This window comes from Dromaius novaehollandiae, chromosome 3 (genome assembly GCF_036370855.1).
Source record: "Dromaius novaehollandiae isolate bDroNov1 chromosome 3, bDroNov1.hap1, whole genome shotgun sequence".
In the NCBI taxonomy this organism is placed as follows: Eukaryota; Metazoa; Chordata; class Aves; order Casuariiformes; family Dromaiidae; genus Dromaius; species Dromaius novaehollandiae.
The window spans coordinates 107770982-107796647 of record NC_088100.1 but is presented as its reverse complement, the minus strand read 5'-3'; the positions used below and the strand labels follow the sequence as shown (position 1 = coordinate 107796647).

The 25666-nt window shown below is 37.3% G+C and overlaps 1 protein-coding gene across 2 annotated transcripts in view; it reads right to left on the bottom strand.

The window, feature by feature from the left end:
• PPP4R3B (protein phosphatase 4 regulatory subunit 3B) overlaps nt 1-25343 on the bottom strand; it is a 31858-nt gene extending 6515 nt beyond the window's left edge. Inside the window, exons 1-12 of one of the 2 annotated variants that reach the window (XM_064509734.1) lie at nt 25065-25343; nt 23820-23875; nt 15723-15821; nt 11661-12281; nt 8056-8133; nt 6737-6853; nt 5464-5580; nt 4303-4452; nt 3090-3192; nt 1984-2025; nt 1046-1204; nt 157-326 (exon numbers count right to left, since the gene is read on the bottom strand). In XM_064509734.1, the coding sequence (XP_064365804.1) occupies nt 157-326; nt 1046-1204; nt 1984-2025; nt 3090-3192; nt 4303-4452; nt 5464-5580; nt 6737-6853; nt 8056-8133; nt 11661-12281; nt 15723-15821; nt 23820-23875; nt 25065-25206 (1854 nt within the window). In that variant the 5' untranslated portion in view covers nt 25207-25343. The remainder of the gene's footprint in view (nt 1-156; nt 327-1045; nt 1205-1983; nt 2026-3089; nt 3193-4302; nt 4453-5463; nt 5581-6736; nt 6854-8055; nt 8134-11660; nt 12282-15722; nt 15822-23819; nt 23876-25064) is intronic. The other variant, XM_064509735.1, reaches the window with a different exon arrangement.
• Nucleotides 25344-25666: the final 323 nt, after the last annotated feature.

Sequence of the window (25666 nt, the reverse complement as noted above, 5' to 3'; positions counted from 1 at the left end):
CACACAGAGCCTACAAGTATTCTTGGAAGGGGTGATCAAATAAATAAAGTATGAAGCAAATTACTGGCTATTTGCTATTTGAATATTTATTTTTGTTTTGCATTTCTGTCTAAGATACCACATACATACAGGAGCTGAAGAAGCTGCTTAACTTACCACTCTGATGAATTCAAATAGTTCAATCACAGCAGAGTTGAGCAGATTGTACCTAGTTCCATTATCCAAAAGAGCATTTATAACTGGTTCAAACAGGTTTCCCTTGGTGATATAACGGTTATAAAATTCATCTTTTAGGCCAATTATCCTCCTCATAAAGCGAAGAGCACCTATATGAAGAAAGAAATTTAAAAGTATTTAATAACTATTCATCTGGGCTCCAGTCTGCTTCTCTTCGAGAGAACAGAATAAAAACCAAACCAATGTTACAAAGAGCAAGATATGCTTCCAAACCAAAAGCATTAAAAAGCATTTTCTGAAAGTTCAAAATAAACATTTGAGGAAAGTTGATCTTTTTTTTCCTATTTTTTTTGACTCTTCTGCATATCTGAATGTGATCAGGATCCACTCAGTTCTTTTCAGTTTATTGTTGTTGTACTTCAATTATTCCCGTTAAGTTATTCCCATCAAGTTCACTCCTGTGCTCTTCTGTGTTCACCTTCCAGAACCAGTCATTATTCTTCAAATATCATGGTTCACAAAATCCCACTCCTTCTCCACAAGGAGCACTAGTTTTACGATGTTATTAAGAAACAACAGTATTCCCACACAGATGAGATTTGATACCCAACCTCAGATGATTCTTACTGCCATAAAGACTTAATGGATCGTTGTTGAATCCAAAAGATGTAACTAATCTCCTTCCACCACAAATTGCATTCTTCTGTGTTAACTGATATTTGCCACCTTTTTTCCAAAATACTAAACAACTAGCCAGTAATTAATAGGAAAGTAACATGAACTTTTAACTTAAGTATACACACATATCTACACACATTGCACACACAAAAATTTTGAAAAAGGAAGTTAACAGCAGCTCCATACTCACACAAGGCCAAAAAGGTGTGTTTTGAATTCATCAAGACCAATACTCTTCTTAACAAATCTTTGTTCATAATATAGTTCTTGATGTGGTATGTGTGGTGTTCCACACAGAAAGTAAGCAGCTCCAAAATTAAGGCAAGTAGTTGTGCCGTTTGATAATTATCTATGAGAAAAATAAATGCATTGATTAAAAAGGGAGAGAGAGAGAGAGAGAGAGAGAGAGAGAGAGAGAGAGAGAGAGAGAGAGAGAGAGAGAGAGAGAGAGAGAGAGAGAGAAGAAAGAAGAAAGTCACACACCAAATTGTCACTAAGCTTGGATGCTATTATGCTTCCTGACATCTTTTTACCCGCTTATGGAATTGCTTTAGGAATCTGGACATTCTGTCAGAAGAAAACACCCCCTCAGCCCCAAAACAAAAAGCAAACAAACAGAAGAGTCCTTTTTTTTTTTTTTTTTTTTTTTACAGCCACACCAGTATGTTAAACTGGAAGTGGGGTTTCCTCCAGTATCATGGACTTACTGGTTGCAGCTATCCAAATTAACAGTATGTGTTAAAAGAAGAAAGCTGATCAAACCTGGAATTAATAAACCTAATTAGCATTAGTCTTTTCATAACGCTCAAAGAAGCAGTCAGCACAGATTAAAAAAAAAAAGCTCAGCTATGTCTGCTCACTACATATTCCATTAACAATGATCTGAACTTGCATCCTGAGAACCTAAAAATATAAAAAAGGAAAACCCGATGAAGTAGAGTCAGATGAAAATGTTATTCTTCCAGCATCCTGGTGTCTCAAATGAAGTAACACACCTACATCTATGCTAATACAAAGTATTTAAAAAAAAACCCAACATATGGACATATTTAACTTAAAAAAAAAAAACAAAAACACATACACAGTGTATGAAACAAGTTTCAAAAGACAAGGCGAGTTAAAACTTACCAGGACAAATTGTATTACTCTTAGTAGACCCAACTACTGCATCTGGCAAATAAAAAATAAAGGAAAAGGTTTTTAAACTGTTGTAAAGTAAATATTTTTAAAATGTGCATAAATAATCTTTTTTTTAATTGTTCAAACTTTAAATCAAATAAAAAGCTTCACTAATCTACAGGGAAATAAACATAGCAGAATATGCCAGATGATACTTCTGTATTCAGTTTACATTACAAAATTTCAAATTCAACTAGGTGAAAATATGTAATCTAATATTTAGGAATATTATTCCTCCCTAGGCTAAAAGAAAGTATTTATTCTAAATTTTTCATATAACATTCTGAAATGAATGCTACAGATGTTCTACAAGGTTTATGTATAAAATGCATAAACTACAAATTTTTTTTTTTAACTTCTACTGATTCACCTAATGCTTTCATCTCTTGAGTTTTTATTAAAAAAAAGTCTGACTCAGAGGCTGTTACGTTAAATATCTGTTTGTAAAACACTAGAGACAAAAATGAGAAATTTAATTCATTTATTCTTGTCCAAGTGGGGGGGGGGGAAAAAAACAGAAACAGAAAGAAACAAGAGAAAGGAGTTCCAACATGTATTTCTTGGACTTCTTTCAGTATTTCTATACTGTTGAAGTGAAAAGTATAAAAGTGAAAAGCACAAAGTGAAAACTAGTTTTTGGAGTTAATCACATGAAGACACTGGAAGCCTAGAATCATGCAATGCATCACTCTGTTGAACGCTGCAATGTTTTTGTATATTTTTTTCTGAAAGCACTTGTGAACTGAAGACACTCTGCTTTACAGCAAATATTTTTGTAAAACTGCAGTTGTAAAAGTAGTTTAAAATTAATGATGTGTATCAGCGATTTTTTTTTAAACAAAGTATGGCATGCAGATGTATTACCAAAGCTGCAACTAATCTAATAAAAGGAAAATTACAGCGCTATTAGGACTTCTGCCCATTGATCTCCTGCCACTGGGGAACAATAGTTTTCAGCAAGTGTATTCCCAGCTAACATCACAAATCTTTTCACCAGTACAGTAAGTCAGCTGAAAATATTACAAGATTAAATATATATCTATATATAACCTCACCTTTTTCACATTTATCTTCTGATGTATTAGCCAGAAGTGGTGCAGTAAGAACATGCATACAATGGTTGTAGAAGAAATTGAGAAATTCACTTTTTTCTGTTTTCTAAAACAAATATAACCTTTATTAAATACTGGTATTTCTTTGTATACTTTTAAGTAAGGAACAGTAGTAACATAAAGGCCAACAAAAAATTCTAAGCAACTCCCTTAGGTTTGCCTCTATCTATTTGGCTGGACCTGCAACATTCTTTGACTTCACTGGCATAAGATATATTTATTTAATTAAATAAAACAGCAGAAAATCTGTGAGACATCAGAACAGCTTAACTATCACTGGAAAAAAACACTGTGGATGCAAATACATACTGAAGAGACAGAAATATCTCAAAGTGCTTCACAAAGTTTGTCTGAACCACTTTGAAAGGTAAAGGCAGTAATTTTACCCATGTTACCTGCAACTTTTTACATCAAAGTATCATCTTGCCATCTTGCTTCATAGTACATACATATCAAAATATGAGCAATGTTTATCCTTAAGTAGAATATGCATTAAATACTGAGTACCTTGTACTCAGAGAGCCCTATTTTGAGAAATTAATAACTAACTATACCCCATAAAAGAGTAAACATTTGGTACAAGCGCCAAAAATGTAATGGACACATAATAATTTGCCCTTGGAAAGGTCTGAATTCAGTATGACAGCAGTTGAAAGGAAGGAAGGAACAATCAGCAAAGTTTTAAATGCAGGTTTCAAGAAATGTTCTGTTTTTCCTTTGACATCTGAAAATGTGTACAATTTGGGATTCTAGAATACAAATAACTTCCTCATTTTGGACTAGTTCAATGATGTTGCCTCTTTATTACAACACTGGTATTAAAGCATTGATTTGGTTTCACACAAAGCCCTCTTGGACTCTTTTTACATTTCAGCATTTATCACCCAGCCAGCAGAAGTTATGACTAGGCTAGTACTATTTCACTGAAGCACAGGATTGCTCATTTTAATAAATATTTACACAACGCCACATAGACATGCCTTTTGTTATCAACAGTTAATGGAAGTTTCCACTTATTTTTTTAGCTTCATGAAATTCAATACTGGATCAAAAATGACACTGTCAAAAAACACCTCTTTTCTTATCCTCCCACCAGAATAAGAATAGGAAAGAATATCAGGCTTTTAATTTAGCTGAGACAGTAAAGTGTCTTTACCCCTTTGTATTTTCTTACATTAGCTGTGGCCAACATATTCTCTGGATCTATCAGAGTACGCAAGAGCCCCATTAACTGAACAGCTCCCCCAAGTTCAGGATCGGTATCGCAGATCATCTGCTCAATGACCACATTGATGAGGAGGATATCCTGCAAAAAAATCCCCAAAACAATTATACACAAGGTTTCAGAAGTGGAATGCTTTTCCTAGAGTTTCCATACTGAGTTTCAGTATTTTAAAAATTAAGTGAACTGGAAACTGCAAGTCAAATGAAACCATCTCTTGAAGCTGCTTCTAGACACCAGACTTCTGTCAGGCACATCCCTTCTCATCTGAACATCACTATTAGGCAAAATTATGGTCTTAGGAATGTAAATACACAGAGCACTACCATGCTCAGAAATTTTTAAGTCTTAAGTCTGTTTTTCCCTACGTTTATAATACCTACATTTTGAGGATAACTGTATCCCAAACACAGAAGTATTTGGTTTTTTTTAAAAAAAAACAGGGCGTATGGACCCGTAGCAGACATAGAAGAACAGCTAGCTCTGCTTTTTAAGAATGCCAGATGCAGATGCTGACACTCTGACCAGAGTCTCAAATGCTTCCAGGCCAACAACAGGGCTAGGTGCACAGCTGTCAGGAGAGACACGACTCAAAAGGCAGACCGAGAGGTTCTCTAAATCCAGACAGCTATCCCCCAAAGACATGGAAGGGCACTGCTACCCAGCTCAAAGGCACACATGTTGCCTCCAAGATTTGGCAAATTCCAGTCTAACAAAAAACAGGGAGCAACAAAAGACGAATCAAGAGATTTTGTAATAAAGCAGCTAGGACAATCACTGTCCTATTTGGCCGGAAGCAGGAGAGGTACACCCTCAAACTCAGAAATATATTAAGCAAGTTTTTACCTGAGAAAAAAAAAACGATTTTCAGACAGCAGCTACTGGGCACCTATTTTAACAAGCCTGATACAGGCATCCAAGCTTACATTAGCCACTAAGCAAGTGGCAGTTACATTTCCTTTGTTCTCACACACTAAACAAGCAAACAAAAACTTCACAACTCTTTCATCTAGGATATAATTTATACATAAAACTTCAGTAAACATTAAATAAACACAGGATATTTAAAAAAAGCTCTAAAATACTTTTACTCACATCATCACTCTGTTGGGCCTCTTGCATTACAAATTCTCGGACCATGGATGGACTAAACTCTACTAGATAAGAAAATATATCTGTAGCAGCAGATCTAACTTGCAAATCGTCCATTCCCTAATAAAAATGAGATCAATTTATTACAGATAAACCATTTCAGGTACAGCTGCAGAGAATCAGAAGAGGTATTTGAGAACATTTTATTATTTAAAAAAAAAAAAATCTACCACAGATGCAGTAACATAGATAGAGAAAAAAATGATAAAGTAGAACAAAATCTTTTCACCACCATTTCTCTTCCTGAAAAAGAATGTAAGGATTCCTGTGAATTTGATAGCTACAATTTAAGCAAGAAAAAGTTAATAAGGTACTAGTTGACAGAATATTTAAAATGCTAATATTCTGTACCTGTTATCCACAGGTTAATTAGATTTGTACAAAAGGACCAACTACGAATTAATTGCAGGTACATACAAATGGTTCTACACTCACTCACAGGCAGTAAGAATTAATCGTTTTCCTTATGGCATGTAATTTTTTCTTTCTAATAACTGCACAATTTTAAACCTAAAAAATTAAATGGGACAGGAAACATTCACATTAGACTAGCACTGGAGAAAAATGAGATTAGGGTTCATCTAGTCACTTAACATCTATATTACTTCAGTCTTTTTTTGGCAGTCAATGTCAAATTGGTAACCTGACAGATTGTTACTCTAGAATATAAAAAAAATTGAATTTATATTTTCTAAGCAACAATAGTGATGATATATAAATTACAAATGGTCAAGCAGCAGTAGCTACCTTCAACTGAAGGAATGATAAAAAGTATGCTTCAACATTGCAGAATAAAATAATCTGCTTCATACCTCTGAAAAGACAGGATTACACAATCTTTCAGAATAGGAACAAAGTAATAGTTTAAGATGATCTAAAAGTACTTCTTTGGCACTGTTCCAAAAATCAAGAAGCCACATACTTTTAATTTTTACGCTATGTTGTCAAGAGTACTACATTTACCACAGATTTCTCCATCATACAAGGTAAAATAAATATATATATAAAATTAGTCCACTTTAGAAAAGTGTGAACATTTCTTGGGTTCTGAACTTTACAATAAACTTCAATTTTCACAGGAGCAAAGCTGCCCGATGAAACTTAGATATAAAGATGCCTACCAGATCTGAAAAACTGGCCAAGAGGATGTGTTTCTGTTTTTCTGTGTGTGTGGTTTTTTGTTTTTAAATAAAATCAGCTTTAAGTTTTCACCTACCATTACAATTTCAAGAGCGGGAAGGATTCCCAACTTTGCCAAAGTTTTGAAAAATGCATCTCTGTTCTGAGGTTGTAACGTCTGAGAAAATGCGCAGAATTCCTTGAAAAAGTTAACCTATCACATAAGGGAAAACATAGTGTAAGATGCTTTTGATACAGAAAACAATGAATTATTAACACAACTTGAAGAAACTGGTTATTCTGTGATAAGACTGATAAAAAAACTAGGAAGATAGGAGTATAATCAAGGATAGTTACCCATCAAGAAAACAGTTGTCCATCTTTCTGGTAAACAAAATTACATGTTTGTATAACTTGAGTTATATAAGCAAATTCATGTCTGTATAGAATCAAAGTCCTAGTCTATTACTAATTGTTACGTCAGCTGAAAATAAGACCCTTATCTCAAACAACATCCATACTTTCCACAAGGAAAAGATACATCTGGACAATTAGGTATCTTTTCTTTCGTGATCTTGAAAGAAATTTTGCAAAGTAACAAGCCTCAAAGAAGACTCTTTATCATACCACCAGTTTTGTAAACTCTTCCAAAAGTAGGCAATAGTTGCAATTTATATCAGAGTTTGTGTACTGATAAATAAGTGCCGTCCTAGAAAATGGAATTATTCTAGTCCTTCCTCCTCCAATCATCAATTAGGCAGACATTAGGTGTGAAAGCAAAACAAAAGCAATTAAAGCCCCCAAAATATGTAAGAGAGAGAAATTTACCTAAGAAATAAATACATTAATCTTTTAGCTATTTTATCATGTGTAGCATATGAGGGATTTATAGTTCTGTCTGGTATGCCTTTTGTTTGAAATAACAAAGATGTTTCCTTTGCTGAAAGCACAGTCTAGACTTTAACAGAGCCATTTACACTAAGCAGATAAACACATTCAGGGATAAACATTTGTAATATATTTACACTAATGGACTACTGATAATCCTCAGCTGTAAGATTTGGAGATTTTCTTGAATGAGTAAGCAGTAGTGAAAAAAGCAACATTTGTATGATGAGTGTAAGGATATGGTATAAGGAAGAATACTTAGAAGAATGCATGCATTTGAAGTCTAGGACTTTAGTGCTAATGCTTTCTCAATAATAAAACAACTATTTGGAGCAAATAAATCACAGTTTATATTGCAAGAAAATTTTCTAGTGAGTATGAAACCAAAGAGTTCATTAGATCAGAAATCATTTTAGGATTATAACAAATACCTCAATGACTGCAGAACTATGTAGAGCAGTCTCAGTATTTCTATTTAGTCTCTGAAGTTTAAAGCATTCAAAGAAACTACCAAGACCAATGACTTACCAGTTCACATCGTTTATCATCATCTGTAGCTTCATCTGTTAATTGTGCAAAAACTTCAGACAAAAATTTCTCATCTTCCTGTATAACACACGTAAAAAGAATACAGCTTACACAAGACATCTTAAGAGATAAAATGTCAATCTTTATAGGCTAAAAACTGTATAAAAGTCCAATTTTATGCTTAACTACTTACTTATCCATTAGAAACAAAAACACATCCATTAGTGAATTTGGTAGATAAGCTATTTTTCATACACTGACATTTCATTGCAAAAAAAAAAGGGGGGGGGGCGGAAATTAGATGTACACATTCAGGAGTATAATTTCCAATGTACTGTCTTTACACTCATTCTGTATTTCAGAAACAGGTCTAGGAGACCAGAATCATATGGTAAGCTGAGAATAGATGATGATTATTAAATCTGCTTTCTAAAGGGCTCATCATAAAAGAATGTGTTGCTTCCTTTTGATCTCTGCCACGCCACTCTCCACGCTTTATCACTCTGCCCTACCCATTTTACTCACTGTACGATCTTCCAGGCACATTCACATACCAAAATGAGCAAAAATTACAATTTTTGTCCCAGGCTTCCTCCCTACAGCACCATGCATGTAACTTACTAGCAGGCAACCTATATAAATCTGCGCTAGGAACTGCCAATCAAGGTACAATTTTTACCATGCCATATCTGTGCTGTTAGCACTCTACAGTTAGCATCAGACCATGTATCCAGTTACCCTATTTTGGATCTGCACTATTGCGAACATTTTGTCAGTTCACCTCTAAAAGTGTAACTATATTGACATCTAGTTTCCTGCACAGCCACTTCCCCTGTTAATTGCATTCTCATTAAAACAAGGTTCCCACACTTGAAGAAAGTTCAATTTTCCCCTCTCAAAAACATTTTTGATTTTTATTTGCTTTTCACATTGAGATCCCCCATCTCTATCAGGGGATATTTGTTTTTAGACATACAGGACAACAGTTCACTTCTTGTTAAACATTTCATTCACAACGTTCCTTACTACTCAAGAAGTACAAGAAAAATCAACATGAATGACATCTCCTCTCAACAGTTTGGGCATTTCCCGCTTTCTTTATACATTGCTTTCTCTGCAGTCCTTCACATGGAGGAATAGCGCTGACCTTCTATCAAATCAAAACGTCCCTTTGTTACCTTCCAAATACAATATAAATCTTAAAGCGAACTGTTACATTATCCTACAGCATTACAAAATTATCCATCACTATACTGACTTGACTCTATAAACTTTACTTATTGAACAAACATGAACTGAACTAGAAGCATTCCAATAAATATACAAAAATATTACATAGCGTTATGTAGGTTAGCTCTTCCTTCTATAGTTTTCTGTGTCCTGTCACTAAAATGCATGAGTTTCATTAGGCTCACATAGTACAGAATTGTTAGTTACAGGAATGTAAACCAAAGGGTCAGAACACTTTTTTCATGAAAATTTTAGGATAGCTGGAAAACAATGCTTTACACACAAAAAAACCCCAAACCAAACCAAACAAACAAAAAACCCAAACAAACAAAAAAGAAAACCCTGGAATCAACAACAGAAAGGGTGCAACTTACACAGACTTAGTAGTCTATTCTAAGCTTTGCTGGCTTTGGCTTAACAGCTTAAGCCTGTTAAAAAAATCGTAACGCAATCAACAACAGATAGGCTAGAAAATCCCCCCGCACAGAATACTTGGCAATAGAAAGATTCTTGCTTGTATAAAGCCGCAGAGCGTTGTCCTGATGCCCTAAAGCACAGGCTGGATCTGTTTTTCTTGTTCATGTTTCCTCAGTTTCCCATGTGGCTGCCCCTTGTCTATAGCAGCGCTGGGGTCTACTGCTTTGTACCGCTCGCACGGGACTTCTACTTCAGCAGCAAATGCAATCCTTTGTTCCTATAAACAGCACGCTCCCAGGGAGCTTTGCCAGTGTATTTAGGGTAATGAGACGTCTAATTTTTTTCAACCTATTCAAAAGAGCTTTAGGATTCTTTTGTCACATAACAGTAAAAAGCTGATTCACACCAGGGGGCTGTGAAGAGAGTCCTTCGGAACCAAGCTGCACATTACGAATTCTTTTTTCTCAAGCACGCTACCCAGCAGCATCTCTTCCACATTTATCTTCTCAGCTTGTAATTCTCAGTGCAGGTCAACTGATGTAGGTACCAATATCATTTGGAAATCAACATGTGTGTCCCAACTATCATCTTTAAAACAAGATAAATCATATGCCATCTACTCCTTCTACTGTGGCAAAGATGGTAGTGACTGAGAATAGCACAAAACTGACAGAAAATTTCAGAACTTTCTTCAGAGTACCAGAAATATGAATTAATCAGGAAATCACAGTTTTCGGTTAAGGCACAATTAAACATTCAGTACAGTAAAACCCAAATAGAAAAAACAGAACTTTACAGAGTTAAAAAAAAATGAAATAAATCTCTACATGGAAGCAGAACTGTGCCCTCAGGAGAAAGACACTGAATTTATTTTTAATTTTAGAGAAGTGGTATGTCCAAAAAATAAAAAGTGAAATATTTATTTAACACACAGTCTTTTTTGCAAGTGGGATTTACTTTTTTTTCCTGATATTCAACCAAAGTAGAAAGAAGTCCAAAAGCCCATCCATGTACAGCAAGCAATTCTCTGTAACTTTGTAGAATTTTGATTTTTTTTCATTCTTCTATTCCATTCTTTAGAAATATTCCTTGCTGTAACATCATTTCTCCAATGCCTCCCTCTTTCCACTCTTTTACTGCTCTCTTCATCCTGATACATCTTCCTATTTCATAGACTATCCATGCCCCAAACTGACAGTTTAGTGAGGGTCTTTTCTACACAAACATACCATTTTCCCAAAGAAAAGAGTCAGAAACAGAATAAAACCACTCAGGTATCCATTAACATTCATAATAACGTAAGAACTGAACAGAGAATACCCAAAATGTCATGAAACGCATGCGCAACTCTTTACGAAGGTTCTTTCTATAGTCCAGCTTGGTTGTCATACCCAGCTACCTTTGAGCTTGGTTCTGACTTCAGTAAGTGTTCAGTAAGTTTTTCAAGTCCTTGATACAGTAACATTTTTGTCATTTATTAAATATCACTTTGAGATATCAATATGAAGAAAGCTAATGAATTAATTACTTTATACTACAACATTTGAACTTAGTACCAGAAAGTAAGAGCAGTTATATAAATGTTCTGAACATACTTGGTTGAATCACAGACTTCACAATTTGTTATAAAGATGTCACAAATGTCACCTGCTATATAAAATACAGGAAATTGCTTGTTGCCTAAATATCTTTGTGAAACATCTCAAAATGCATATTGTTGCTTCTGAATCAAGGAGAGGAGTCTTCTTTAACTATTTACATTCCATTTTAAAAACATTAAACACTCACCTGAAATCTAACAAAATTTTTTAAAATCAAAAATAAAGATGAGATATCAGAAATAAGGGGAAGCTTTCAAAACACTATGCAAATAACATGTTAAAAAGCTGTAATCATTCAAAACTAGAGCTAGAAGAATCTATACATAATCCATCTATACCATATTAAAAACCACTTACCTGCAACATACTGACAATCTCAACTTTGTTGAAGAAAATAAAGGAAGTGAGGGTAGAAAGAAAATTCTCTTCAAAAACAGATGGTGTCGGCAAGATGATGTCCTGAATATACTGTACCCTGTAAGTCTGGTGGATTTTTTGCCTGAGTTCAGAGTCTGTTATAGGTATAACCTCCTTAAATTTTGCTGTTTTGGTCAAGAACTCCCTGTGCCGTTTTGGCTGAGCCAAAGAAGGATCATACTCAAGGCATCCAACAACATCCATAATACACTCATCAGAAAACATCACCTCAAACAGAGTTGCTTTATTGAGGAACAAAATTCCTCTAATAATTTCATACAAATGATGTAAGCCTTCTGTGTTCTCTAAATTCTCACAGACTTGGAAAAGCTGCAAGAGTTTTTTAATGTAGCCTTCATTCTCCAAGGCCAGTGCTAACTTTTCTCTACGGATGGGTGAGGAGAGAACAGAGGTAACTAGGTCAGCAATCTCTTCAAGTTTGTTGAGTTCACAAGTAGGAAGGTCGATCAAAGGACTAGTTTCAGGCATTTCTTCTATGTGCTCCTCTTCTGACTCGATAAGGTCCTGTGTGACTTCCACTGAAGGATCCTTACCTTGAACCTAAGAAGAGAGTATGCACAATTACTGTCTCATCCCAAAACATACATGAGAATAATCAAATTGATAACTTAAATACTATGTGCATAAGCACATTTATACCTTCTGCTGGCTGGAAAGTATCTAGTCATGTAGCAAAGCAAGTTGGCTGCCTGTAAGATCTACACAAGTTTCCATTACCCTCAATAGCATGGTAAAAAAAACAAGAACAAAACCCAACAAAATAAAACCAAAAATCAACCACAAAACCCTCTGTCTGAAGCATCTTGAAGATGAACATAAAATATTAAAAGAAAAGAAGGGCATAACAAAATCTTCTTTCAGTATCTCAGTCAGCAGGGTATGAGGATTTCAACTCATGCTAAGAGCCCACAGCTATGGTAGTATTAAGTGAAACATAACCAAACGACCAAATACAAAGGCAGGATGCCATAGATGCCAAAACTGAACAGGAAAAGAGGGAAGCAATTGTCTCCTGCTCTGCACCTTCCTTCTGCTTTGTATGCCCCTCTAACTCCTTTTCCTGCCCCTCTAACTTCTTTCCCCAATCTTCTCACAAATCTTATACTTTCCATTCTCTTCACCAATGCAGTCCAAAAATTGAAAAACTCCTATCTCTACGTTTGCAGTCACAAAGGATCATATACAGGACTCTCAGAGGAGAAAATGGCAGACTTTTGGAACCCAATGAAAGAGACTAATGCCACTAATTCAAATTATCTGATCCCATAAAGACTTCCCTCTTAGACTGCTGATCAATTCAACCCCAAATTAGACCAATTTAAAACTGGGCTGTTTATCAGACACATGCTTGCAATTAATAGGCTCACTTCCTTCCAACAACAGTATCTCAGAACCAGGTGAGAAAACTTATATCCCAAAACATGCTAAGATTAAAAATGTTTCTAAATTGCCTAGCTGGTTTCAAAGGAAACTGCTTATAACTCTGAGATCTCTCAGCGTTCTTAATGTTTGTTCATTTTACAAAAAAAAAAAAAAAAAAAAAAAAAAAAAGAAAAAAAAATATATATATATATCAGAGTAAATCAAAAACTGGTAAGCATAAAAAACCCCTTTTTCTCCCTCCTACTCTTTTCCTTTCCAACTGAACTCCCTACTTTATTGCTTCAGGGTTTTTTGGATCTGATCCAATATTTTGATCTGTAGACCTCCACAGTTCCTTCGGTGGAGATGTCAAGCTTTTTATAACAAGTTTTAGCCTACTGACAATAAAGCTATTTTCTTCATAGAGAAAGGTCTTTTGACATCATTTTTGTCCTTTTGGACATCATTTTCTACAGACCACTAGCAATCAGTTCCGGGTATAGGAATAGAACTAGTAGTTCCAAAACCATGACTTCAGGAAAACAAAATGGCACCTATGTTCGGAAGATGCTCTTGAACCTAACAAGCTAAAATTAAATGAACACTTAGTTTAATTGCTTCAGAAGAGTTATGGGTGAATTTCCTGTCATATGCATCAGCAACTGAGCCATCCCAAATACGTATTTAGTAGAAAAATGTGACAGTGACAAACATTTTATTATGAGAAATTCAGGCTCTATGCAAACAAACTTTCTCACTAATCTATTACTACACTTAAATTCCAGAACCTACAAACACTTCTTAGTAATTAAAAAAGGAGTTCAGGTAATTAGCCTTAAATATTCGTTGTCCGGTACCACTTTGCAAACACATGTTTTAGAAACCAGACCTCCAGAAATGAGAATAGTAATGAGTTTTCTGTACCACTCCTTCGCTGGGCTTTCTACTGAGATAGCCAGATTAGCTGACATTGTTAAAGTGCTTTCTTTCTGAACATTTGTCAAAAGCAAACAAATGAAAAAAGGATCCAGACTAATACCAACTGACATCATAAACATCAGCAAACAGCTAACAAAGTTTTCTTATCACTGTCACAATGCCTGCTGAGGGGCAATGCACTTTATCTACTACGTTCCACTGAATTCACTCCTTTTACCACAAATGTCAGAATTTCCACTATGAAACTGAGATTGTGAAGTGGACTAATTGTTGTCATATACCCACCTTCCATGTGAACTTCAGACTAAACCAAACCAAGCCACTACCATCTTTTCAGGGAGTTGCAATGTTAACAAATTCTTCCTACTCATATCAGTACTAAGCACTACAATCATTTGGAGAATAAGCCTGAGAAAGGGGAAAGGATACATACAATGGTAGAAAACTCACTACTAGGTTAAATCTAATGACTCTATTAGAAACAGTAAACCTATACTAGGCACTGTCCTGATATGTACCCATTCTCTTCTTCAAACAAAATGTTGTGCACACTTTCCTTTGTACTTACTTTCTTCATACTGAAGGCCCATATCCCTCCACCATTCTTCTACTTTTTAAGAGCAATTAGGAAATAGGCAAAGCTAGCAGGGGAGCTTTAGCCTAGTAAAAATCACATTAACTTCTGCTACTATCTAGTTTTGTTTTTTGTTTTGTTTTGTTTGAGACTGCTATGGAATTGGCTGAAACCACACTTTGGCTAACTAACTGAGTGAGGTCCCACACTCCCCCAGCAATTTTTCTTCCTCTAGCTCCACAGAACTGTGTCCACTGCTTGCTAGAACAGCACACAAATTTTAGAGTATTCCTGAGTTACAACTAAATAAGATAAATGGAATCAAGTTGTCTCAATAGTTTGGGTAATGCATTAAAATGATACTTCAAACTATTTCAGTTACAGCTTTACATTGCATCATTTCAAAATCTGACAAGGTTATAAATTACAATATGAAAGCCTGAGTTTCTTCTGCTTTCGAGTATACATAGGTGCAACTCTACTGACTTATTATTTCTAAAGTTTTAAGTATAAATCTAAACTCTGTTTGGTAATAAAATAGTGAAGATTGGTAAAATATCTGCAGAGATATGGATAGTCCATAAGACTTAGGTCGTGATGAAAAATTTCAGTAAGATTTTAAGCTTATACAGCAATGCCACCTCTTTGTCTTTCACAGTGAAATACCTAGCTCCTTCTGCACTGAATAGATTTTCAGATCTACCACATTCCCATAAGCCAGCCTCCTAGGGCCACTTTGGAGAAGGCCAGTTGGAAGCCTGGCACTGTGGGATTCCTTTGAGAAAAAAAAAATCAATAATATAAAAAACTTTACACCTCAGTTTCACCATCACATTAATTTTTGAAAAGCATGAAATTCAATTACAAAAAACACAAAATTTGCTCTAAGTAGTACAACTCTAATTAGAATTTGGCTTATAGTTTAAACTATAGCAACTTTAGATCTTACACAGAAAAGCCACAGAAAATAATGACAAATACATGCTTATTTTATGCATAGCTTTAAAAATTACAGCAGAAATACCTGAACTCATAGAACACAGTAAAGTATCTGCAAAAAAAAAAAAAAAAAGAAAAAAAAAAAAGAGTATTAATAGCTACTGTACCTGGCAGATTTTTTCCCAAATTTCATCACAGCCAGCTTTTTCTTGAAAACTCAGTGCTAGATCATAATTCTCTGCTTCTGACCAAACAATCAAGGTGTCCTGTTTAAGGCATAAGAAAAATATTTATTTTCAAAATATAGTACAGGTCAACATTGCATATTCATCGGTCTTCTGTTAAATCACACCTATAAAGAAGGAATTATTACAATTATTGTTATATTTGTCAAGAAAGAACATAATCCACTGAAAGACTAAATTACTTGTCCCATAAGGGAGATCGCCTTTCTTTTTTTACAACTGCTACATTACATATTATCCATTTAAATCTCTAACTTTTTTAAAATCCAGAACATTCATAACGGCATCCTTCTGCAACATACTTCTGAGCCAAGAGTCTTAAAAAGGGAATGCACACATCACAGGACATTAGAAACTGGCAATGTAAAAAAATTTTTTTTTCATATTTAAAGTATAAACAAAAATATAAAATTACCTTGTTTCCCTCTCAGAAGGGATTTAATAGAAGTTTAACCATTTGAGAAATGTCTCACAAATCTAAACACTTAAAATAGTTTTTCTGGATTAAAATAAATACAGTTTGGATAATATAAAATTTGTAAGTTACTACCAAAGTTACCAACATCTTGCCAACAAGTACTTTCATTCAAGCAAAATTTCCTTCTGCTTCATTATTACCTCCTCTACCCATTCCATCTGTACACTTGCACAGTAAATCTGGAAGATCCTTCAAAATTTCTGAACAGACTAAAAAAAATTATAGCAGTTATTTATGACATTGAAGATTTCTATCAGTCCTTAATTTCCTTTTGCAAGATTGTCAGCTACTTTATTATGACTCAAATTGGCTGATTTTTCGTATTATAATAGTAAATATTTTTGTTTGGCATCTTGCAGCTCCTCTGAAGAGCAGGAAAAGTAATAAGCTTTTCTAACAATGGCAAATTCAGAAAGCACATTAACAATTTTCAGTATAAATCAGGAGTAACCCCAGCAAGATTTAGGGCACTACACAGCTGTATATACAGAGGGAAAAAAAAAAGGAAAAAAAAAAAGAAAAAGAACAGTAGAAACATGAAAGGCACCCTGAGAGTTTCTCTCTTGCAATGATTCAAGGCAAGCAGGACTTGTTCAACTGCAGAACAAACAGAATCTGACAAATACAAACAGGTTCCAAAAACTGTGCGAAGTCCCAACGACAGACAAAACTTCTCAGACCAGCTTAGTATTAGCCCAAAAGTCATGGTTCTATTAGGGCACTTGCTGCTCTAAGTTACATGCTTGCTTTTAGCAGATTTCTAAAACATCATTTTCGACTTACTCTGCTATATGACACTACCAATACAGAATCTCTTACTCTGAAATAAGACTAGCTTTCATCATTTAGGTTAGAATGCTTCCCAAAAGAGGTAATTCATACACACACTGAATAAGGATACTTGCACAGAAAAGTTGCATGAATATAACTTAACTCAGGCTGGCAGAGAATTCCAGTATATTTGGCTTGAAAATTTTAAGTTACCAGTTTGTAGCAGAATTGGCAAAGTTCAGCTTCCTCCAGGAAACTAATCTTCACGTTAAAGTGTTCAAACTGAATTGTTCTCTGCTGACTTCACAGTACATTTGACCAGCTCCAGCAAAACGGTTCAACATCCTGTTACGTTTGGCAACTCTTTGAACAGTTATGGCAAGTTTTCTAACACTAGCAAGCCCTTCCTTAACTGCCGATAAGTTGATTTACTTCCCAAATTTGCAAAGGTCAATACCCACCACATTACTTAGGAAGGCTTGTGAGTCTTTATTCTTTACCTTATGCATCACTTTGGTCATAAACAAAACATCTAAAGTGATACACATAAGGTCAGCAATCAAATCCAAATAAGTATCTGGCTGCCTTACGGATACCTGATATACTTGAGGAAACTCTTCGCAGGCAACAAGAGGCAGACCACTGTTACCTCTCCCACCTCTTTATCCCAAAAGCATTTTTGCTTTGTGAACAGATGGCAGGAAATGATGATGCTGATTAGCATCTGAGACCCATTCACTATACTAAAGATCAACCCATGACTTGGCATTGTAAGAACATTATCTAGTCACCATTCTTAATATATCTGCCAAAGACAGAGGAATACAAGTGTAATTAATGTTCTTCCATTCTTTAGCTGTATTCTCTTCAAGAACTCAGTTTTACAGCACAGTTCTTGCTTGTGTTATAGTTCTAATAGTACTTATACTCAGCCTTTGTCTATACACAACATCTTTGTCAACTGAGATTCAGGTCACTACTAATTTGAGTCAACTAGAATAAAAAGAGGTACAGGCTATCCAAGAGTGGGAAGAAACATTCTCTTGAAGATCTTGTGCCTATGGAAGAAATTACTGCCTTGAAGAAGTGATCCTCTCTGGTTGTGAGGCTGCTGCCTTAGTCAGCTTTGCTGAATCCTTTTCAATCAAAATCACATTAGTTTAGATGGTTTAAAGAGATCTTTAACCCAGTTATCTGGGCTTAAACAGGTTAGGGAGCACGCGCAAGTATTTTCACTGGCAGATGCGAGGGGACTGCTCGGCACAGGAATGCTGACAAACAACTGGCATGGGACAGTAGGAAGTAAACTCTTCCATCAGTGCAGCTACCTGAAAAATACGCATCTGTCTATACCCCCAGCAAACACAACTTATCAGCTGCTAAAATAAGTATTCTCATATGCCATTAATTCTTCTGTTTGTTTCTATAATAATCTTAACCTCTCAGTAACAATATGTAGTTGTGTGGGGATTTTTTTTGTTTACCATAACTTTTTACTCTTACGGCAACAATTGCTTACAAATGCCTACCACTAGCTCAGCTTCCTTCTTCCAGATAAAGAGAACCACAAGCTACACTAAATAACAGCATTTGCACAAGTTCATTTTCATTTAAATTTTCTCTTTTTTTCACTTTTGCTTAAAGAGACAGTTTTCCCTTTACAGAATGAACTGAGCTCACTGCATTGCAGTCTTAATGCTGTTTATGAGAGTTGTTTGTTTATACTAGCGTCACATACTACACATACACTTTTGTCCTACAGTCACAAATGTTATTAGGTAGTCTCTCTGCTTTTGGGCTCTGATTCACATGCGCAAATGGTACGGCTTCATATAGCTGACAAGGTTATGGCTTACAGCTGTCCACCCTCATCTTGGATTCATGGACAGCTGAATCACTTAGGTTTACAGTGTGCCATTTTAGAGTGAGCAGTTCAGCTAGGCTTGGGGCAGTGGGAGGGAATAAATGAATGTGTATTTATATACACACACACACACACACACACACACACAGTTCCTGCAGGTTACAGTATGAGATATATATCTATATATATATCTCACATATATCTATGATATACATACTGTAACCTGCAGGAACTGAAAGGTCTGATCAGCTTCCTGATCTGGTTCAGAGTGAATGGCACAGAACTGAAACACAAGGATAGAAGAGACTGGGCTCTGAAGTGACCCCTTTGTATTACTAAAAGCACTTTCCATTTGCAAAAAGTGCAAGTGAACAAATTAAACATGCAGGTTTTTACTAATATATGAAATTCTGTTTTGATATAGGGTTTTTAGCAAAGCACAGAATCTTTTCAGTAAAGCAAAAGTTCACTGAAGGATGCCTGTGTTCACTATCATTTGAAGATGTTTTCCTCTACAACAGGTCAACACAAAATCAGTCAATGGAAGTTTAAACGGAGTTCATAAATATTTTAAAGAATAAACTGTGCATCAGCAGCATCAACTTGTCTTTCACACAGCATCCTACTTAACAGCTCCTATCTTTTTAGGCTAGTCCAAAAATAAGAATTCTTAAATACAATTTCATGGCAGTTTCAAAACTCAAAATCGAAAACTTGAAGAGCTTACCTAAAAATGATCTACGAAATTACTGATATTTCTAACACTTGTGAAGTCAACACGCTTCTGGGATAAAACGCAAATCCAAACAAAGAGGGATACATATATGAAGAAGTCACAGCCAAGAACGATTTAAAGAACAGGTACACTGCAGTGACTCAAACGTTTGCATGCATATATAGCTTTTACACTCAAAAAAAAAATCTATGGTTACTTAATAGTACTTTTTATAATCTGTACTGCCCAAAACAGTACAAATTATGTAAATTTCTCCTGGAGTGTTGCTGAAGGACTTTGAAATATTTACTGTCTTCTATGTTTCCAATGAACAGACACATAGAAGAACTGTGCTGAACAATCGGTATCCTTCCTGCTCCCTTTCAAACACTTCCATTCACTGTTAACAGGCAAGATGTTGCCTATTAACCTTCTTTATTAAAAGATAGCTCCATTAGGAAGTAATTATCCAATACTAATATAAAATTTAGTACATTTCCTGTACGACCCAAGACAACCCAAAAAGATCACACACAGATGTCTTGCAGACACAGCTGGTTCAAGAGGCTACCAGTCCTATCTGCTTACCAGAGTAGTAACAGCAATGCTCCCTAATTTGCTTAAACACAACACAACAAAACAGAAAGAAATCAATTCAGAAGAATAACTCAAACTCCAAAAGAGTATTCCAAACTGCTTTTCTGTGTCAGTACTGGCTTACATGATGTCTGCTACTCCACCTCTCCCTGTTTGTGCTCCGGCTCCTCAAATCGCCCTTATGTCAGCACTGTATGCTGTACAGTGAACCAGAGAGGGGAACAGATGCAGATGAAAAATTAACCAACCAAAAGGAACTATTTTAACTGAATCAGTTCCTAGATCTAACCTGTTACACAGCTACATAAATATTAATGCTGGCATGAAAGAAAAATGAGGAGGCCCCCTGGCAACTGCTCACTCTAGCTTTAACAGCACCCCTGGAAAAGCATTAAACCACACCTTAAACTAACTGCTGATTTTGCCCGAAGCAAATTGCTCTGCTGTCACAAGAACGATGGCAACTGGACGTGGAAGAGAGTATTTGCACACATTCTCCATCTTGGATCTAAAAATGGACATGGTGCACCTAAAGGAGAGTTTGCATCAGAGGATGGCGATCAAAATAGAAATTCTGTAGCAGTTCAGTCTTATGGCCACACAACTGAAGATTACTACTCTCCTAAGTGAGCTGCAGGAACACAGAGTATGGATGCATCCATCTGATTCTTCACTGAAGCACTCATATGCTTTCTTCTGCCAGTTTAGCCAGGGGAATGGTAACCTCAAGCAGAGGCTGGAACATCAAGGTGTGGTAACAACTTTTGAAACTGCTCCTGCTAGAGCCTCCAGACGGCTACAGCCATCTCACCGTGCCCTTTGGTAAATATAGGGTGTCCAGTAGAGGTATGTAACTCTCCTCAGCTATGTCCAAAATCCAGGGGCATCTAAAGCTCTTTAGGTGTCTAATGTTATTTGCATACATGGAATTAGAGACACTTTCATGTGGTACGCTGAGCAGCCTGGCATCTATGTCCAGTCTAAATCCTGTTTCTTTGGAGAAAGAGGTCATGATTATAGTATACCTAACACCCTGAAGCCAGTGACCACAAACACGACTGAAGGAGGTAATCATGACAGGTATGCCCTGTTTATGAAATGGTTAATCAACAGTTAAAGTACTCAACCTAGAATATAGCCCAAGAAGTTCTGTGTGCTCATACAGCTACAGGGTTTCAGATCCTCCTCTTCCATGACTCCAGAGAGTTTCCCAACCACCTGGCAAGAGCCCATTCTGGGACAGGAGAGAACAGACTACTACTTTGAGACTCCTGTCAAATCTGGCAAATATTAACTCAAGATTCAACAGGTCACAGAAAGACTCTGTTGTCCAATTAAAAGGATATCCATGTGCTGGCAGGGATGAACAAGGTCTGGGTGGCCTTAAAACTGCTCATAATTTTATCTTATAACTGCTGAACATAGAATGTAGCACAAATAGTGTAATATTGGGAATCATGTACTGATGCAAAGTAGTAATCAGACTTTTTTCACAGGATGACAGTATGCAAATCACAGTATGTGTGCTAGCTATCCTTTAAGTCATCCAGGTAATTTATAAGATGATAGATGTGTAAGCCGGACATGTTTTCATCCTACTGCACCATCTTGTGGCTTTCCTCAAGCCCAACGAAGATCAGCACCTTAATGAAAATCTGAAACTGAACTCTGAAATACAGAAGAAAGAACTTTCCTCCACAATGCCATTCATCTAAAAGCACCTGTCCTTGGCAGATAAATATATACTTTGAGTCTTCAGGCTACCTCTATAAGGTACTTCAACATACAACATTTAGGCATACTAAGGAAAGACCACCCTCCTTTCCTCCATCTCTGGTTAACCAGAATACTTTCCCTAATTCTTTCTACCATTTTAAAAAAGAATCTGCTCCTGAGACACCCAGGTTTCAATACTGCAATCTTTCAGAGCAGAGCCTGAAACTCAAAAAAACAAGCAGGCATCAGACTGCTATCTAACTTCTGCTCTTTACTACTTGGTACTCACCATGAAGCACATAAGTTGAGGACAAAGCACCATCAACTAAAAGCAGTGACACTTCAGAGACCAGACAAATCTAGAACCTGTCTCTGGAAATAATCCATAATTCTTCCTCTTCAAAAAACAATCCCAAACTTTTTCACAACAGTGAAAGTAAACAGCGAAGCAAACATTCAGCCATAATAATTCAAAAGCATCAGAAACAGTAATAAAAGCCAACCAAAACCAACTTCAAACTAAGATGAGTTTCTTAAAACTTCAACCTAGAAAGACTTCTCCAAAACAGAAAAGGAGAAATAAAGCTACTTCAGTCATTTGAAACTTTGTTACCATTTAAGTAAAGAAGGCTCTCAAATAAGAAACAGTAGTATGAAATTCCAAAAAACAGACTATAAAAGGAAGCAATTTAACTTTTCAGCAACATAATCTGCATTCGTATTTCATTATGTATTAACTCCCTCTACAAACAGGAAGCAGTTCAAGGCTTGTGACTTTCAGAACCCTGCAAAGCTTCCATAAAAGCTCTCCTTCCTCAACCTAGCCGGCCCAAGCAAAGCATACCAAACTACACTGATGACCATCATCCATCTGACTAAATACACCAATATCTAATGAGTGAAAAATAAAAACTACAGATAAGGGAGCCTTCTGAAAAGGTAGGCCCAAGGCTTTAAGATTCCCTCCTAAACTAAAGTCAACCAACCTGTGCTCAGAGTTAAATCTTTCTACTGAATGAAAAAAAAACCCACAAACAAAATCTTTTGAGATTTGTCTGTTCATGATTTAGGATGAACAAAGTTATTGTTTTCTAGTGCTGAAAGATGTCTGGATATTATAGTGTTGAAAAGCAGTATAAAATATTGAACAAAACAACAAAAAAAGAGAATCTACTGTGGGACAAAAGAACAGACAGAAAAAAAAACCAGCAATAGTAAATCATGAGAACAATGTAGATAGAGACACCAAAAATGAGTGCAGAAGAAGAAAAAGCAATAGAAGTGATAAAAGCAAAAGAGATTTAGTAGGCTAATTTTTTTAGTGGCTTAAGAAAGATGACCTATTAATGTAGCTCCCAATTGTTTCACTTCATTGGTTTGCAGAAGGCTTACCCCCAGGAAAGGCAACTGTGCAAGAGTCTCACCATGGCTAGTAACTTTACCTAGGAGAGTAGAACTTTTCAAGGCTTAAAAAAAGAAAAAAGAAAAAAACAATAACAGAAGTCCCACAAAGACAAATTCCTTGGTGTTACATCCAAAAAAGAACTAAAGAAACAAATACATTGTAAGTTAGCCAAAATTTTCCCTTCCTAACACATTTCTATTTTTCTGTAAATAAGCTCAATACTTATCCACATTGCACATAATCTCTTCAAAACCTGAAGTCCAAAAGTATTTTTTAGGAGACCAACATTTAAATTTTCAGAATGCAAACAGTACAGCATCTATAGGCTTCTAAGCTAGTTGCTACCTCTCTGGAAAACACCACCACCAATTGCATGCGATGCTATTTTGCCTTTTTCTGGAAATCACAATTAGTTAGAGCATTAAACAATTTCTCATTGTCAGTAAGCCGAAGGAAAAAAAAGTAATACTTGCCTGTTGTTTTTGATATGCAGTATTTGGATTTATCTTCGATTCTAACAGTAGTGAACCTGAAAAAGGTATCAAGACAAATTCGTCAAGTGAAATACAATACACGTCTCCATCGATCTTACAACTGCCCACGTGCCAGCCAACATATGCTCACTTTAGTCCACATCCTCCAGAAAGCCCAAGATTTTTAAACATAATTCTCTCCAAATAAGCCAGGCAAAACACCAAATTCAACAAAAACATCCAAATTAAGTTTAAGATGTATTTTCTTCTGCTGCTTTAGACCAAAATTCTCTATAGCACTGTTTTTTTTCTCCTGAAACTTGGTGTGACAACTAATATCTTTGAAGGCCATTTAATAGTTCTATACAAGCTTGCACCAGGTAACATGCTGCACAGTGTAAAAATGTATTTGTCCACAAAAAACATGTGGTCCTTCTGCTATTATTTCCTTGAACTGTCCTTCAGAACTGAATCATCTAGATGCTATAAACCCAAAGACTCTGTGTATACAAGTAGTGTATGTAGCCTGACAACAGCTCCAGAGTAATTTATACCAGTCTTAAGTGGTTTATTTAGCACATTAGCACCTGTTGGCTGACAAAGTGGCGAGTGTCTCTCTCCCCACCACCACCCAAGACCCCTAAGACGGCTTCAAAGTGCAATAAAAGACAGAGAATGTAACACAAATTGATCGTTTCAGAACATGATGAGTGAATTTCTTATAAGAAACTTTGTAGTACCAAGAAGTGGAAAGAAAGAGCACTTCAGAACAGAACAAAATTATTCTGAAACTGAGCAAGATGTCGTCGCGTATAACAGCTTTGTCTCTACCAGTCAAGACAAACGTAGCTGCAGCTAGGGTAGCCGTAAGGGCAAAAGGCCTAGGGTTACACTCATCAACGCCGCTGCAACTTATCAGGAGAAGGTAACTTTGAAGGAAGGCACAGGCCATAGAAAGGAAAAGGAAAAAAATCCTCCTGGGTCTTCTCTAATAAACGCGCCGGGGAAGACACCACCGGCGCAGCTGCCGCCGCAGCCCGTGTCAGCGCTGGCGAGCAGCGCGGCGGAGCGCGCTGGGCTGCGCGGCAGGGGCCGCGCTCGCGGGACCCGGGAAGCAGAGCGGGGCGCCGCGGCCTCCACCGGGCCCGGCCCCAGCCCAGCCCCACGGCCGCGGGGCGGGCCCACGGCGGCCACCGCCGCGGCGGGGCGGCCTAGGCCTCCGCGCGGCCGCGGCCACACTCTCACCGTCCGACTCGGCGCGCACCAGCAGCGACATCCCCTTGAGCCGCTCCACGTAGGTGGAGGAGACGTGCCCCGTGCCCCTGTCGTCCCATTGCCGATCCTCGTTGAGCGTGTAGACCTTCACCCGCCGGCGGGTGTCCGACATGGTGCAGCCCCGGCCTCGGGCCTCCGCGCCGGCCCCGGCCGCGGCCGCGGCCCCGGGCCCGCTCCGCCTCCGGGGGGCGATGGAGCGAGGGAGGGCGAGACGGCGGGCGCGGAGCCGGGCCACTCACGGACAGCGTGCGGCCTTTAACGCGCCGCTTTTCATGGCTCCGCGACGGCGAGAGGGCGACGCTGCGCCCCGGCTCGGCCCCTGGCTGGCGCCGCTCCGCCGCCTCGGCCACTACCAGAGCGCGGCCGCCATCTTGTAACCCGACTCTCGCTGCCTTTCTCTTCCTTTCAGCGCCAGCCACGGGCTCCACTCGCAGGGGCTACGGCGGCCGCGAGGCGACGCGCGCCCGCAGAGGCGACGGCGGGGGCGGGGACGGGAGGGGAGGGGACGGGAGCCGCGCCCCCGGCCGCGCGACGGGAGGAGGCGGGAAGGGGCCGGCGCTGGGATCTCGGCC